The sequence below is a fragment of the Schistocerca cancellata genome, chromosome 4 (assembly GCF_023864275.1).
Source record: "Schistocerca cancellata isolate TAMUIC-IGC-003103 chromosome 4, iqSchCanc2.1, whole genome shotgun sequence".
Taxonomy (NCBI): Eukaryota; Metazoa; Arthropoda; class Insecta; order Orthoptera; family Acrididae; genus Schistocerca; species Schistocerca cancellata.
Window position 1 is genome coordinate 656,734,277 of NC_064629.1, and position 15,392 is coordinate 656,749,668.

Genomic DNA, 15,392 nt, shown 5'->3' on the forward strand with positions numbered 1-15,392 from the left:
AAATGAAGTCGCTTGAAGGTTATTTCACAGAGAACAGAAAAGGTGAAAATCTGAGGGTGCAAGATCAGGTGAATAAAATGGGGGTAGAATAACTTCCAAACTCAGTTTCTGTGAATGTTTTTTATCAGTCTAGCAGAAAGCAGGGGGACATTATCATGGAGTAGCATCACTTCATGCAGTCTTCCTGATCATTGTTCTTGGACTGAATCTGCAAGATGTCTCAATTGTTCACAATAAATGTTAGCAATGATGGTTACACTTTTTGGAAGCAATTTGTAGTACACCACACCATTCCTGTTCCACCAGTTGCATAAAATTGTCTTTTAGTGATGAACACAGATCTTTGTATGGGGTTTACTGCTTTGTTTGGCCTCAACCATTCATTTCTTTTCCTTATGTCGACATAAAGACACAATTTCTCATCACCAGTAATGATACAGGATAAGAATGGCTAGTGTTGTTCATGAACCTGTTGATGATGCGCAAGTAGAGATGTGCATATGGCCAGCCACTGATTTTTGTAATTTTGGCTTAGAGCATGTGATGCCCAAACACCTGATTTTTTTAATCTTCCCCACTGCATTCTAATGTGGCACCATGATGGAACGATGACAGTTGACCACATCTGCCAGTTCTCTAGCACACTTACATGGATCATAGTGGATTAATACATTCAAATGGTCTTCATAAAATCCTGATGGTCTTCCTGAACGTGGAGAATAACTAATATCAAAACGATCCTCCTTAAAATGAGAAAATCATTTTCTTGTCATGGTCTGTTCCATGGCATTAACTCAATACACATTGCAAATGTTTCTGGCTGCCTCCACTGCTGTCTCGACTCTGTTGCACTGAAACAGCAGAATATGTTGGACATGTTCCAATTTCTACACTTGGCATTCCATTTTCTGGAGTCCATAGCTTCACTCACTATCTCCAATCAACAGAATGACAACATTTAAACAAAAACAGCAACAGTGAACTACAAATAAAAATTACAATTGATAAATAAGCCCATAAGAATTGGAACACCAATGTGCAAGACAAAAGCGCTATGAACGTATGCACCAAACTAATAAAAATGGAGCTACTACTTATGAATATGAGAGATATTATGTGATGCAGCAATGATTAGTGACCCTGTCTTTGTGGTAGTTTAATTCTGCAAATGCACTTCTACAATCAACAAGATTGCGAGGAAAGAATTTGATGGATAGCAGACATGAGTAATTAAATCTGACTATATAAGGGCTAAGATGATTTTTTATATGAAAAGTCACTTATATTACTTGTGGCAGCATTGGAGTAATACCCCTGCAATTTATGGCTTGGTAAGTAAAATGTTGAATGAAGTCTTGACTTATTTAATCGTTAATCAAATATATATACTGCTGCATATCCTATTTTCAGATAATTATAATACTTGATTCATTCATGAAATAAATTATGTGTATAGATGATTTTTTTTTATAATTTCAATAATAATATGCTAAAAATGTACCAATAATTAATCTGTTAAACAAGCAAGAAAAACATAAAATATCTGACAGGAATGAATGATGGAAGTGAAATAGTTTTGGTATAAGTAAAAGTGGAGAATTTTAACTATTGGACTTAATCTCAGAATCATTTAAATTCAAAATTAGCTTCCATCTGCTTTAATTTAATTATGTAAAATTCTGTATGTTCATATTATTAACAATTTACTTGTTAGGATGATTAATCCAGTTTCCTTCAGCATAAGGGAAAAATTGTATTATTATGCTAATTTGGAATATTTTCTGTATTTTTTTGTGCATATATGGAAATGGAGAATCAGGAAATCCAGAGAAATTGGAGAAAAGTAATTGGGGAATGAATCAACAGCCAGAATTATTTGAGGCTAGAGGACAATTTGGAATCAGAAGTATGTGTATTCCCAAGATTTTGCCATGGAAGGAGTGAGCAAAATTGTAAAAATGGTCTGTCTCTTCTTGTTTAATGTTTCAAGAGTGAAAGCTGAATTGTTTAAAAGTTAACATTCATGTATACTGAACATTTTAATGAATTTTAATTTTTGTGGTATAAGATGATGACTAGGTTTCAGAGACAGTTGCATACTTGATATTGTAGATTTATATTATTTGAAATTTTCTGTGTTTGACTTTTGCTTAACTTCAAAATTCTTTAGGTGAAGTGTGATTTGCTCTTTGTTTTACACTGAATTATGAAGTCAGGTATTTGTAACTATCTCTCTATATAAGTCAATGTAGTGGCAGTGAAACATAGCAGAATGGGTCACTGTATCTGCTATTCTTCTGCATTTCTTAAATCACTATTTTTTTGTTAATTTTATATGAGTTTAGTTATATACATGTGTGAGGAAGGCAATGACAAACCACCTCCACTAGGACTTTGCCTAGTCGGCAGTGCAGGTCTCCTGTATCGCCCCTACGCTCCTTGGAGTATGGGACCTCATCAACATCATCATCATCATCATACACATGTGTGGTGTTGATACAGTTGGAAACTTAACAAAGATTGAGGTTAATGGTGGAAGTTCATAATTATTTATGCAAATGCACTGTGTCTGTTTTTTTGGACATGTTTATTGATATCAGCTGTTTTGGGACTTTACAGGGAATCAGCGGCAACAAGTGAAAACGTGTGCTGGATTGCATTAACCACTGTGCCACCCAGACAGAATGGTTATTGCAACTGTAGACTATGTTGACATGCCTCTTGGGTGACCCACATTCCCACCTAGCTCCACCTATCTGCAGTCCCTGGGTCAGCCAAGATGCGTGTCAAGATAGTCTGCACAGGTGTAATAAATACTGTGTCCAGGTGGCACAATGGTTAATGCTGCTGCTGGTAAACAGGAGATCCTGGGTTTAAAAACTGGTCCAGCTTACATTTTCACTTGTTGCTGCTGATTCCGCGTAAGGTCCTGATGCAGCTGATATCATTAGTCCCTTGCCTTTCCTTTCCTTTCTCCTCCCTCCACTTTCAGTTTCCATCATAATTATTTAACTAAGATTGTAACTTCTCTATGTAAGACTTTGGCAAAATATCATACTGAACAGTAGTAATACAAATTTGTTTAGGTATGAAGTGAGGATTGCTATACACATGGATTGGGTGTGGGAATGAGACATGGGCATTGGCATGTGGGTGGGGGTTAAGGGTTGTGTGTAAAGCATGGCACGCGGATGCATGTGTGTTTCTTTTGTACCTGAAATCATTCTTATTTTGATAAATAATTTTATTTTTGGGGCAAAGTTTGTATTTTCAAGATATTATCCTTTCATTTGTGTCTTGTTGCATAACTGATTTTGCACTTTTGTGAACCTGACAATTCGCATGTTTCACCTCTGTCTTGTTCCTCCCCTGTGTTTGATCATCTTGCGTGTAAAATTTTTTTTATTATTATGAAGTTCTCCTTATTCATTATGAAAATATGCAGTTTAAGTGGTACATCACAATTCTTCCTTCCTTCCTTCCTAAAATGGTGTTTGGTTAGTTCTTGTCTCTTTTGGGTATGTGGCTGTTTTTACATCAGGTATTTCAATGAGATTTTTGGTGTTATTAAGTAGTTGGTAAAGGGAAATACAGTCTACAAGTGCTTTAGAGAGCTTTGACACTACGGTTCCAGTTACTAAATTTTGCAGCCATACTCAAAAATTTGTTTTGTATGTAATCTCAAGTAGGTCTAGTTCAAATGAAATAAAAAGGAATGTTAGCCTGTTAATGTCATTGATTACATTTTTCATGCCTAAAATGTTACTTGCAAAGGTGAAGCAGACACAATCCTCTAGAATTACTTTTCCTCAACAGAAGTAGTTGAAGCCAGAACTAATTTTCAAATTTTGGACAGGTCAATATTATCTCAATTGTTTATCTGAAAAATTTCGTATAATTTTATACAGAAAATGTTATATTTCAAGCTAAAAACTATGAAATTGAATTACTTTATTTTTGTTACAATCGATACGTACAGGTTCTGTATGTACAGTTAATATTAATATTTTTTAGAACATTTGGAGTTACAAAATATTTGGCACACTTAAAATTTCTATTATTAATTACACAATTTGGTACTGTTTATTGTATTTATTTCTGGATTCATTTGTATAAATTAATAGAAATTTATTTGTCAAGAAAATTTGTAAAGCCTTTGGAACATTGTTATTGCTGCAGAATGAGGAAGTAGTAATGGGCATGCCTCTGATGTGATCTGACATGTTTTTGTATTTTGGAAGAACAATGTAATCTTGGCTTTGTTAATGTGAAAATTCAAAAGACAGTGTGATATAGTAAAATGTGACGCAAACAGAGATAAAAAAAGATTTGCACAGGCATTCTTCAACTTTATTTACATCAGTTGGAACATGAGAACCTAAAATGTGAAAATTTCAGCTTCAAGAATCGGACCCCTAGATATAAAGAACTGGAGCCAACCACAAGAAAAAAGATAAGTAAAAAGTGTACTGTTAATCTTACTCCTCTCAAATTTTCAGAAATGACTTTACCATCAATGACAGTAGTGACAATGAAGGAGGGAGGGGTAGATTACAAGTGGTGGTGTCATCCGGGATCAATTGACTAATAATGAAGTTTTGTCTGTTGCAGGAAAGAGAAAGTATTTTATTGCATTTACAGTTTACGTATGAATGAATTTCTGATAAGACAAAGAAAGAAGACCCAGGGCTGCCCAACAAAGCAAGTCATATCAACAGTGATGATGTACTGCCAACAATAACAGTGCGGATCAAATGAAAGAGAACTTTAAAACTACAACCAGGGACATCAAAAAGGAAAGATAAGTATAAACTATTTGTGAACTTAATTTGTTTGTGGACTTGTGTGCTTGTTAACTAAATGAATAGGGATGAGGGTAGGAGTGAGATAGAATTGGAAGCTGTATGATCCAGCCAGGACATATCTGAGCCAAGTGAAATTGTAGTCAACAAAGAAACAGTAAAAATTGTAAATTAACTAAAAAAAACACTGTTTTTAGCCTTGTTCCACAATTTACTATTAATGTTATTGCACAACCTAGGATTCAGGTTATAAGCCCATTTTCAAGTGCATTACTTATTTCCAAAGATGATAATCCACAGATAAACATGATCACAAAGCAAAAATATCATCTCAACTTCTTAAGGTATCGATCCATAGCTTAATGTAAAATTATGTCAATGACCATATTTTTCTAACAAATTACATACATTATTACACATTCACCAATTGTACTACACTGACCAGACTAAAGTTATGTATCAGCCAAGATATTTTTACCTACAACAGACTGGGGCCCAAAGTTTTGCTGCTGTCCTGGGGTTGTGATTACATCTAAGAGAGCTGAATAATTGAAATGGGTTTGCTCTTTTAATAGTAGGTGTGGGGATATACACTTCTGTTTTTTAATTTCTAAAATTTCTAATGGTTGAGTTTGGTCCTCTTTTCCTCTGTGTGTAGGACTTGTACATATAATGTGTATCTGTGGTTATTGTTCAGGCAATGTTCTGCAAAGGCTGAATCAGCCTTCTTCAATCTCCAGTTTCTGTGGTGTTCTTTAAGCCTGGTACAGATTGACCTCCCCTTCTGTCCAATGTATTAAGACACACTCACAGCATGTGATTTTATAAACCCCACTTTTTGTGACAGCTGGTTGTTTGTCTTTTGCATTGAACAAGAAACTACGTATTGTCTGAGGGACATAGAAAAACACAGAGAAACCCTTTGTCTTCAAGATGTTACTTGTGCTATTTGATGTTTTCCCTATAAAAGGTAATCTGCACTATTTCCTTTCCTGTTTGTCTGTGTTTTTCATTGAGGACAGTAGAGATCTGGCTTGCTTCTTCATATTTTTAACTAAAATTTTATCAATGGTGTTGGGGTCAAATTCATTGTTTATGGCTTCTGTTTTTATTGAGTTAAGTTCCTGCTCAACGTCTTCTTGGATCATGGGGATAGGAAGGAGACAATGGATAATGAGATGGAATGCTGCGTGTTTGTAGGTTGTAGGATGTTTCAAGGAAGCAGGTGTGAAAGTGTCAGTGAAGGAATCTTTTTGGTAAATTTTAAATATTATGGTTACTGTCTTCTATCTTTAAGCTAATGTCCAGGAAATGTATGCTGGGTCCCTAACTCCCTGCTGACCTTTATGTTAGTGTGCCACTGGTTCATATTTTCCACAAATTTATGGAGTTGTCTATTGGAACCTTTCCACATGCAAGGAATATCATCTGCATATCTGTACCAATACACAACATGTTTTTCCAGTGGTTCTCTCTTCAGAAAATCAGTCTCCCACTTGTCCATGAACATTTCTGCTAGTAAGGAGGATAAAGGTGAGCCACTTTCCAGACCATCTGCTTGCTGATAATAGCTCCCTTGCAAGCAGAAATAATTTTGGTTTAAACAACATTCCACTTTACTAACAATGCTGCCGGCCGGTGTGGCCGTGCGGTCTAGGCGCTTCAGTCTGGAACCGCGTGACCGCTCCGGTCGCAGGTTCGAATCCTCCCTCGGGCATGGATGTGTGTGATGTCCTTAGGTTAGTTAGGTTTAAGTAGTTCTAAGTTCTAGGGAACTAATGACCACAGATGTTAAGTCCCATAGTGCTCAGAGCCATTTGAACCATTTGAACTAACAATGCTCAGCTGCTCTTCTGGATTTATGTTATGTGAATATAATGATTGTGACACAATATCTATACAGTATTTCACTGGAATTCATGTGAATAAGCTATTCACATCAAAAGAGACTAATTTTGCATCTGTTGAAACCTTAACACCTGTTAACTTGTTAACTGAATCTAAACTGTTCTTAATGCTATATTTCCCTATGAAGTTCAGATTCTTCTTCAAGATGGTGTTGATTCTCCTGCAAGTCTTGTGTACTGGAGCTTGTATTGCATGACGGATTGTCACTTCTGGTTTGTGAAGCTTTGGTAAACCATACAGCTGTGGCGCCCTAGGGTTCATTTGCAGCATGCTCTTACAGGCATATTCAGAAAAGATATTGGAGCACTTGTTTACTACCTGCTTAGCCTGATCATTATAAGTAGCTGTTAAGTATCTCTGTAGTTTCCATAGCTGCACTGATTGGAAAAAAATCCTTTACTTTGCTTGCATAATCTGTTCTATTTAACAGCATGAGGTACTGAACAGCATACTTAGTACACAAAACAATGTTGCAGGATTAGATGTGAATGCTAGACCAGACGTAACCTATCCGTTGGAGTGAGTAATGAGAAATCTCGGAAGGGGGGGGAGGGGGGACGGAAAGATGTGGGTGGATCCACTCCCATACTGCTCTATGGCTGTATGCCTGTGCTGGTCCAGTTGACTTACCAGAGATCATAGGTGCTGGGTACTGTACTCAAGCATCTGTCAACTATGTCAGTGTTGTGACTGAGATTTGTAAATTGTTAGCCAAGAAATTATTCTATATGAAGAATTCATGGAACTATTTGTTTACAAAAATTGTCACTGGCATGGATATGTTATTCCACATAAATGGATGTTTTTTCAAGTAGAAGGATTAACTTCTCAATACATTATGTAACTTTAAATCGGTATGTATTTTTTATTATCAATTGTAAATGAATCTTCTAGGCCTCTCTTTATGTAGGTTAGTTTGTGTGAACAATTAGCAATTAGTGTGGAAGACATTTGCAACTTTAGACAGTATAACAAGATGTATACATTTTTGATTTCACACACTGATTTTGATCCTCAAGCTACTCGATTATGTCATGATTCAAAGCTATTTATGACTGATTACCTGTATTTATCCTGAGTACTGCAATATTGTATCTCATTGGAACTTGAGTTGTGGGCAAACTCATGCTTAACTCTGTTTTGGATACCCCTGGTCGTCGTGACCATGTGTGTATACTCAAGGAGAACGTGCAGCTGTTAATTGAGGCTAGATGCTTTCTATAATTACTTTTTACTTATAATTGAACTTATTGATATGTTTATGAACTTTATTCATTTTGTTGTGTCGAAACATATTTTGCTGGTGTGTGCCCAGTGTGGTTTGGATTCATGGGTCGGTCCCTAGATTATAAGCTTAGGCCCTAATAGTTTTTCATTATTTTGTTCTTTCATGAGTCAACATATCCTTGCATACTCTGATTTATGTGGCTGATTGATTATGTGCTATATTCCTACTCATGATTGAGTATATTCTTCTGGTCTGTACCCGTTTTTGTGAGTTTTCCAAGTCAGCTCACTCGTCGTACACTTAGGCTCTGAATTTTTTTTCTTCTCTTTTGAAGATTTTGAAGGTGTGACTTTACAGATTTAAGCTTGCAATTTGTAATTTTAGTAATTTATATTGTCTCTGCATTTTTTTCTATACTCTAGTGTTGAATGTTGTAGTTTTGACTTTGTATCATTTGTCTTGTGACAGAATGTTCCACAGATCTGGAAATCTGAATGCTGAGTCCTGATATATGTATAAATTATGACTTGTATAGTAGATATTTTTTATGTTTTCTGTAGTATGTTATGTATCAGATACTTCTGTACATCTGTATTTTCTCTTTTGGCATCATTTTTACACCTTTTAGCAAACCTTGTAGTAGGTCACAAAATATCATAAACACATTGTTTCCAAATTTTGTGAAGGGTATATTAAAGGGACACCCTCCTCTAGATTTACGTTTCCTGAACAGAAGTAGTTGATACCAGAACTTATTTTCGAATTTTGGACAGGTCAATATTATCTCAACTGCTTATCTGAAAAATTTCATATAATTTTATACACAATATGTTGTATTTCAACCTAAAAACTATGGAATTAAATTACTTTATTTTTAATTACTTTTGAATACATTATGGGAGTGACAGTGATCAATACATTACAAATATTTACTATTAAAAACAGTCTTGATCACAATTTATTTAGTATGGTGACCGGTTTTGACCAGTACTGTGGTCATCTTCAGAGCAATGAGCAAGAACCACTTTCTGCTAGAGAATCACTACTCACATTCACAGCAGTGATTCTCTAGCAGAAGGAGGTTCTTACTCATTGGTCTGAAGATGACCACAGTAGTGGTTGAAACCAATCACCATACTAAATAAATTGTGATCAAGACTGTTTTTAATAGTAAATACTTTATTTTTGTTGCTACAATTGATATGTATAAGCTCTGTATGTACAGTTAATTTTTTAGAAACATTTGAAATTTCACACACAAATTCTATTGTTACTTGCGCAATCTGGTACTGTTTATTATATTTATTTCTGGATTCATTTATAAATTAATAGAAATTCATTTGTCAAGAAAATGTGTAAACCCTTTGGAATATTGTTATTACTGCAGAGTGAGGTAGTAGTAGACAGTAGTGGGCATGCCTCTGATATGATCAGACATGATTTTGTATTTTTGAAGAACAATGTAATTTCAACTTTGTTGATGTGAAAATTCAAAAGACAGTGTGAGACAGTAAAATGTGACACAAATAAACATAAAAGAAAACAAAAAATCTGTGCAAGCATTCTTCAATGGAACATGAGAACCTAAAATGTGAAAATTTCAGCTTCAAGAATCAGACCCCTAGACATGAAGAACTGGAGCCAACTATGAAAGAAAAGGTAAGTAAAAAGTTTATTGTAAATCTTACTCCTCTTGAATTTTCTGAAATGACTTTACCATCGACGACAGTTGTGACAACAAAGGAGGGAGGGGTAGATGACAATATACACCTTAGGCTTTTTCCAATACTTTGTAGGATGTAAAGGAGACTTCCCAGGGCTGCAGAATATTACCTTTCTGCCAAAATTCCCTTTTCACAGATGAATTAAGAGTCAAAATACAGTGGTATGTGCCTTATGATATTTATACATACTATGCATAAATTAAGCAGATTCAGAAGGATGTAGGCTGCAGTAGGTACTGGAAGATGAAGAAGCCTGCACAGGATAGAGTAGCATGGAGAGCTGCATCAAACCAGTCTCAGGACTGAAGACCACAATGCCAACAATATGTATAAATTGTTGTACAAAAATCTCAAAGCAGAGTGTGTTGATTCTGACATGGTCCTAACAACTAATAAAACTAATGTTTAAATTACATGTATGTTTTTTAATTTTCATTATTGATACATTCTTTATTTTGTGTATTCTTTTTTTGTTATAAAACTGATGTACTGCAGATATAAGATAGAATATTCAGTTGATAAACATTTTTCCTTTTATGTGGGAGAAAAAAAAGGTGACAAAGAGTGAATTAACTCAAAAATAATTGATACAGAACGTTATTCATTTATATGTAAAAGTTTGATCTGAATTTTGTACTGCAATGTCAAAAAAAAAATTCTGTGATACATGTTTCTACAAAAAATTCGAACTTAATAAAACTTCTTTTTCTTGAAAGTAACTCTAATCAAGATGGGTGCTTGCAGCACAGAACCATTGATCTGTATTCTATGAATATTATGACTAGTTTTAATTCCACACCTACTTTCTTTCATTTTCCATCAGTAGAAAATTGTTTTGGTTATGTGGAGAGTATTTTTCATGTATACTGCACCTTCAGGAAAAACGTAACAAATTTGTTGTATGGTAAATCATTGTAGTATTTCAAAACTGCAGTTAAAATATTACAGCCATCAAACTGAAAAAAAAACTTCAGATCAAAGTACACTTCATATATTACACTTTCTTGATGAATCATTTTGCTCTCTATTTGCAACATAATAGTAACTCTTATATTTGAGTAGCTCAGATGCAAAAGTTGCATTTTTTGTCAATTTTGAGTTGGACACACTGCTGTTTAGATTTTTTCAGCACCTACACAATGGAATAGCTTTCAGGGTGCAAAACCCATTATAAACTGTTGAAAATGGCTGTAGAAAATGATGTTCAGTTGCAGAAGTGACTAACTCCATGTTTTCTTTGGGTGCAAAGCTCGGTAAATGTCCAATTTCATTTCCTAGATCTTTTTGTGACTGTTTTAACTAAGATGCAACTTCCCTTCAATTTCTTCATTTTCTAAGATTTTGTTGATGTTTTACTAAGATGCAATTTGGATTTTATTTTATTCCCTACAGTAACTTGTGATGTCAAAAGCATGAGTGTGTTAAAAAAAAAAAACCCTAATGTTGAACATCCATTTTTGTTCTTTTTTTGAAGTTAAATAAATCAGTTTTTCCTGGTAAAATATTGTCACTTTACATGCCAGTTTTGCAGAATTTTCAGCTTTCTCTTTGAAAGAAAACATATTCTGTTTGCATTCATAATAATTAAATTCCATCCTCCTATCATTCATTACATATCGCTGAATAGCATGTTTTATAACTGAATGTTTGTTTCATAATTGGACTGATATGTTTGCAAAGCCTGCTAACTGCATAAATCTGGTGCAAAAACCACTAAGCCAATATTTCACTGAAGATTTCAATGTATAAAACATAAGTGCAGATTTCAGCCATTAATATTGAGTCATTAATTATATTTTTACTTTAAAAAAAAAAAAAAAAAAGAAATAAAGTCTTTAGTTTTAATAGTTTGGATGGGATGAGTTTTTCAGAAATATTTGAGTTTCACTTATCATGCAGTTAGCAGATTTTGCATCAAGGCTACTCATTTGTTGTTTTGTATGATTTGCAAGTAAGGTGTATACTGAAAGATAACACAGTAAATATTGATTGTGTAATCATTACATGAGATCAATATAGGACATGTGAACTTAACTATGTTATTTTTCAGTAATGATAATCAGGTATTTTAGTATGATGTTAAATTTTGAATTTATACATTTATTCTAAATTAGTGCATATAATAATTTGGCAATATCTTACATAAATAAAATCCTCACCTTTTCATTTTCCTGGTGAGTAATTAGAACACATTTGAGGTGATGTTAATTGCATTTGAAGACACCAGTCATTAAAAAAGGTTGCACAAATTTCATCTCAAAATTTTTGTCTGTTCACCAAAATTGTACTACAATTAAAACTGTCTTCCTGTATATAATTCAATAAAACCACGATACTGAATTAAAATTGATGTGTACCTGGAAAATTCACTGGTCTTTCTGAAACAGAAGCAGACTGTGAGCTGCCTCCTCATTTAATGCACTCTCCTTCCTTTATTCCTGAACTCATTTGTAGTACAGTCACTATCACTTTCAATACACTCTTATCACAATCACCTATACTGCACAGTGTGTATTAAACAAAAGATATAATGGTTGAAGGAAGACAAGCCAAACTTTCACTAGTAATACTGAATTGTAAATTGGTTCCACACACTCCAAATATCAAGCATGATGCCACTCCTGCATTCTAGAAATGAAACCAAAAATATCAGTGGAACAATTAGATTTTCTGTTTAGAGGGACATGATAACAACTTTACTTAGAGCTTCTTAACAGTGTTATTATAGTTAATTTTATTTTACTCTCTTGTATTCTTTGTTTATCAGACTGGTTCTGATATTTCACACAAGCCTTTCTTTCAGGCTTTAGATCATTGACAATAATTATTGTTACTTTGAATTATCAGAAGTATTTATGAGCATTCCTCTTCCTTGGGTGGTAACAGCCTTTCATTATAATTTTAATAAAGTAGAAAATATGCTGAAATTTTCAAGAGAGCTCTATGAAATACTGTAATTATATAATTCAAAAGTAATAAGACTAAAAATCTTTTGAGTAATGTCATCAAAGGCTGCAGCGATACTGTGAGCAGAAGTTGCACACAATATGCCATTTTCAGTATGACAATTTCTGTTGTTTTGTTTTTAGCATTCCGAGAAATATTTCATTTCACACTTCCTTTAAGGTATGTTCTTTTAATTTATAATTGATTTATTGGGTAAAGAGAGGTGTATTGGTATGATAATAGGTTGGAATGCAGAATGTATAATTTTTTTTTCATTTTTTTTCATGAAGAATTCTCTTCTCATACTTGTTATCAGTAATTGTATTATTGACATCTTTACTTAGGCAATGCAACTCCTCTGAGTGCTTTCAACATAAATAATACTGGCTTTTTAAATACAAAATACCACAGAAAAATAGAAAGAAATTTGTACTAAGACTTGTTTCTGTTTATAAATTTGGTGCTGCCTCTCTGGCTTGTTTTCTTAGATACCTGCAGTAAAATATATTTTCTTTAAAGTACTGTTCAATGCTTGACAATGTGACACTATGGGTTTCAGGCAGAAAAATCCACACATGTACTGCTCCTAATAGTGACATGCCAGCAAAGAACCACTGCAACACATGTGCTCCACCAAAATAGTAGAGCATGTCAAAATAGCACTGGATGGCGGCAAACATAGCGAGGTACCCAAATGACATGACAATACCATGTGCAATTCCTCTTATTTCAGTAGGGAAAAGCTCTGCAGTCATGATCCATGGGATACTCAACAATCCTGACATGCTTGTGCAAACATAGGCCAGCACACAAACTACAGGAATCCAAGTTAAACCTCCTCCTGTAGGAAAAAAGAATAAACAAATGCTAATATGTTCACAAATAATAGTTTACTACTACTACTACTACTACTAATAATAATAATAATTGATGTTGTTGTTGTTATTATTCATTTCTTTATAACACTTTATTTTCCTCATTATGTGAAGGGAGTTTTCAGAATCTCATAGCAAGTTGCCTTACTGTACCTCATATGTTCTCAGAAATACTACATAGTGGGAATGACTACTTAACTAAAATGTGGCTAAAACAGTACTTCAATCATTTAGAGCATAGTGAATGGTTTAATACTTTTTCTGTATCAATTTATTATTTGTTTAACTATTGCTGAACACAGAAAAGATAATTCTTTGTTCATTATATTATGAGCTTTTAAGTAGAAGTGAGTCATTTATTTAGCTTTTTCTGTATCATTTTGTAGTTTGATATATAACTTATTGTGTTCACAGGAGAGCTTCTGTAAAGTTTGGAAAGTAGGAGACAAGGTACTGGCAGAAGTAAAGCTGTGAGGACGGGGCATGAGTCATGCTTGGGTAGCTCATATGGTAGAGCACTTGCCCGCAAAATCCGGCACACAGTTTTAATCTGCCAGGAAGTTTCATATCAGCACACACTCCACTGTAGATTGATAATCTCATTCTGGTAATTTATTGTGTGTTTGTGTATTTATGAGGCCCAGACTTGTGAATATTAGTGGTGTAGTGTAAATTCACGCTGTCTTTAATATGGGTTGGGACTGTGAATGCTGTGTTTGGATGTGAGCTGAGATGGAGACCCTCCCCTCACAGCTTCAGGCAGTGCTGGCTTCAGCCAAACAGCTTAAAGCTGTGGCCAGTGTGCATCACTGTGGGAATCAAAGGGATGTCCGGTACATCCCACATGTCCTCTGATTGTTTCATTGCTGTAGTTGGCCTGGTTACTGTCCACACGGATGTTAACCTCTCACCTGCAGTTGAATGACAGGTCGTTTTGCAGTGTGGCAACTGGCAAAAGCCTTCCAGGGAGACTGATGAAAAGTCCTCCCTGGTTAGTCTGATGAACATATTTCAGGCACTGTCTGTGGATGATAATGATCCTGAGCCAACTTTAGTTGCTTGCCCAGTTTCAGAGGAAACCTCTTGCTGTGCAGGGTCAGGGTATTCACAGCCGGTGAGATTATCAATGTTTAGGAGCTCTAATATTAAGTGTGTAATGGAGTCTCTAGGGGAGATGGCTGGAGAGGAGGTACAGAATTTGTTAATGGTACTGACAGCTGGCTAAAGCCAGAGACAAGTTCAGCCAAAAATTTTACCGAGGACTTAACGTTATATGGAAAAGATAGACAAAATTCAGTTGATGGTAGTGAGTGTGTTACTGTTAGAAGCAGTTTATCTTATAGTGAAATTGAAGTAGACAGTTACTGTGAGTTAGGATACATTGATGTTATACCCAATAATTGAAACAAATTTATAATTGGTTCCTTTAAGTGACCCATGGTTCAGATGATATAGTTTCTGAAAGTTTCAAGGAATATTTGAATCTCATTTTGAATAGGTATCCAACTCATACAGTTGTAGCTGGTGAAGACTACAGTCTGCCCTTGATATGTTTGTGAAAACACATGTTTAAATAGTGCAAAGGACATCACATATCACTTTAAGTAGTTATGGTCAAAGACCATTTTCCCACTCATTTTGTACACACGTCATGGATACAGGAAAATTTCCAGTGAAAATGATGTTTGATCATTGTTGTAAAAGTACAAGCAATGCCTACAGATATCTGTTAACAGCAAGAGTTAAATATATATGACAAAACACAATATCAACATATAATATTTATAAATAATATTTAGTTATGCAGAGATGCATGGAGTGTAAATTAAAGGCATACACAAAATTAAACAACAAAGACTCATGAATAATCATTAGCATATTTAAGGGGAAATGTCTACTCCAGTGTGCA

The 15,392-nt window shown here is 34.6% G+C and overlaps 1 protein-coding gene across 1 annotated transcript in view; it reads right to left on the reverse strand.

Annotated features, from left to right (window-relative positions):
• Positions 1-12,074: 12,074 nt before the first annotated feature.
• Positions 12,075-15,392, reverse strand: part of LOC126184466 (facilitated trehalose transporter Tret1-2 homolog) — a 315,517-nt gene continuing 312,199 nt past the window's right edge. The window contains exon 9 of the mRNA XM_049926857.1: positions 12,075-13,449. Within this exon, the coding sequence (XP_049782814.1) occupies positions 13,058-13,449 (392 nt within the window). The 3' untranslated portion in view covers positions 12,075-13,057. The remainder of the gene's footprint in view (positions 13,450-15,392) is intronic.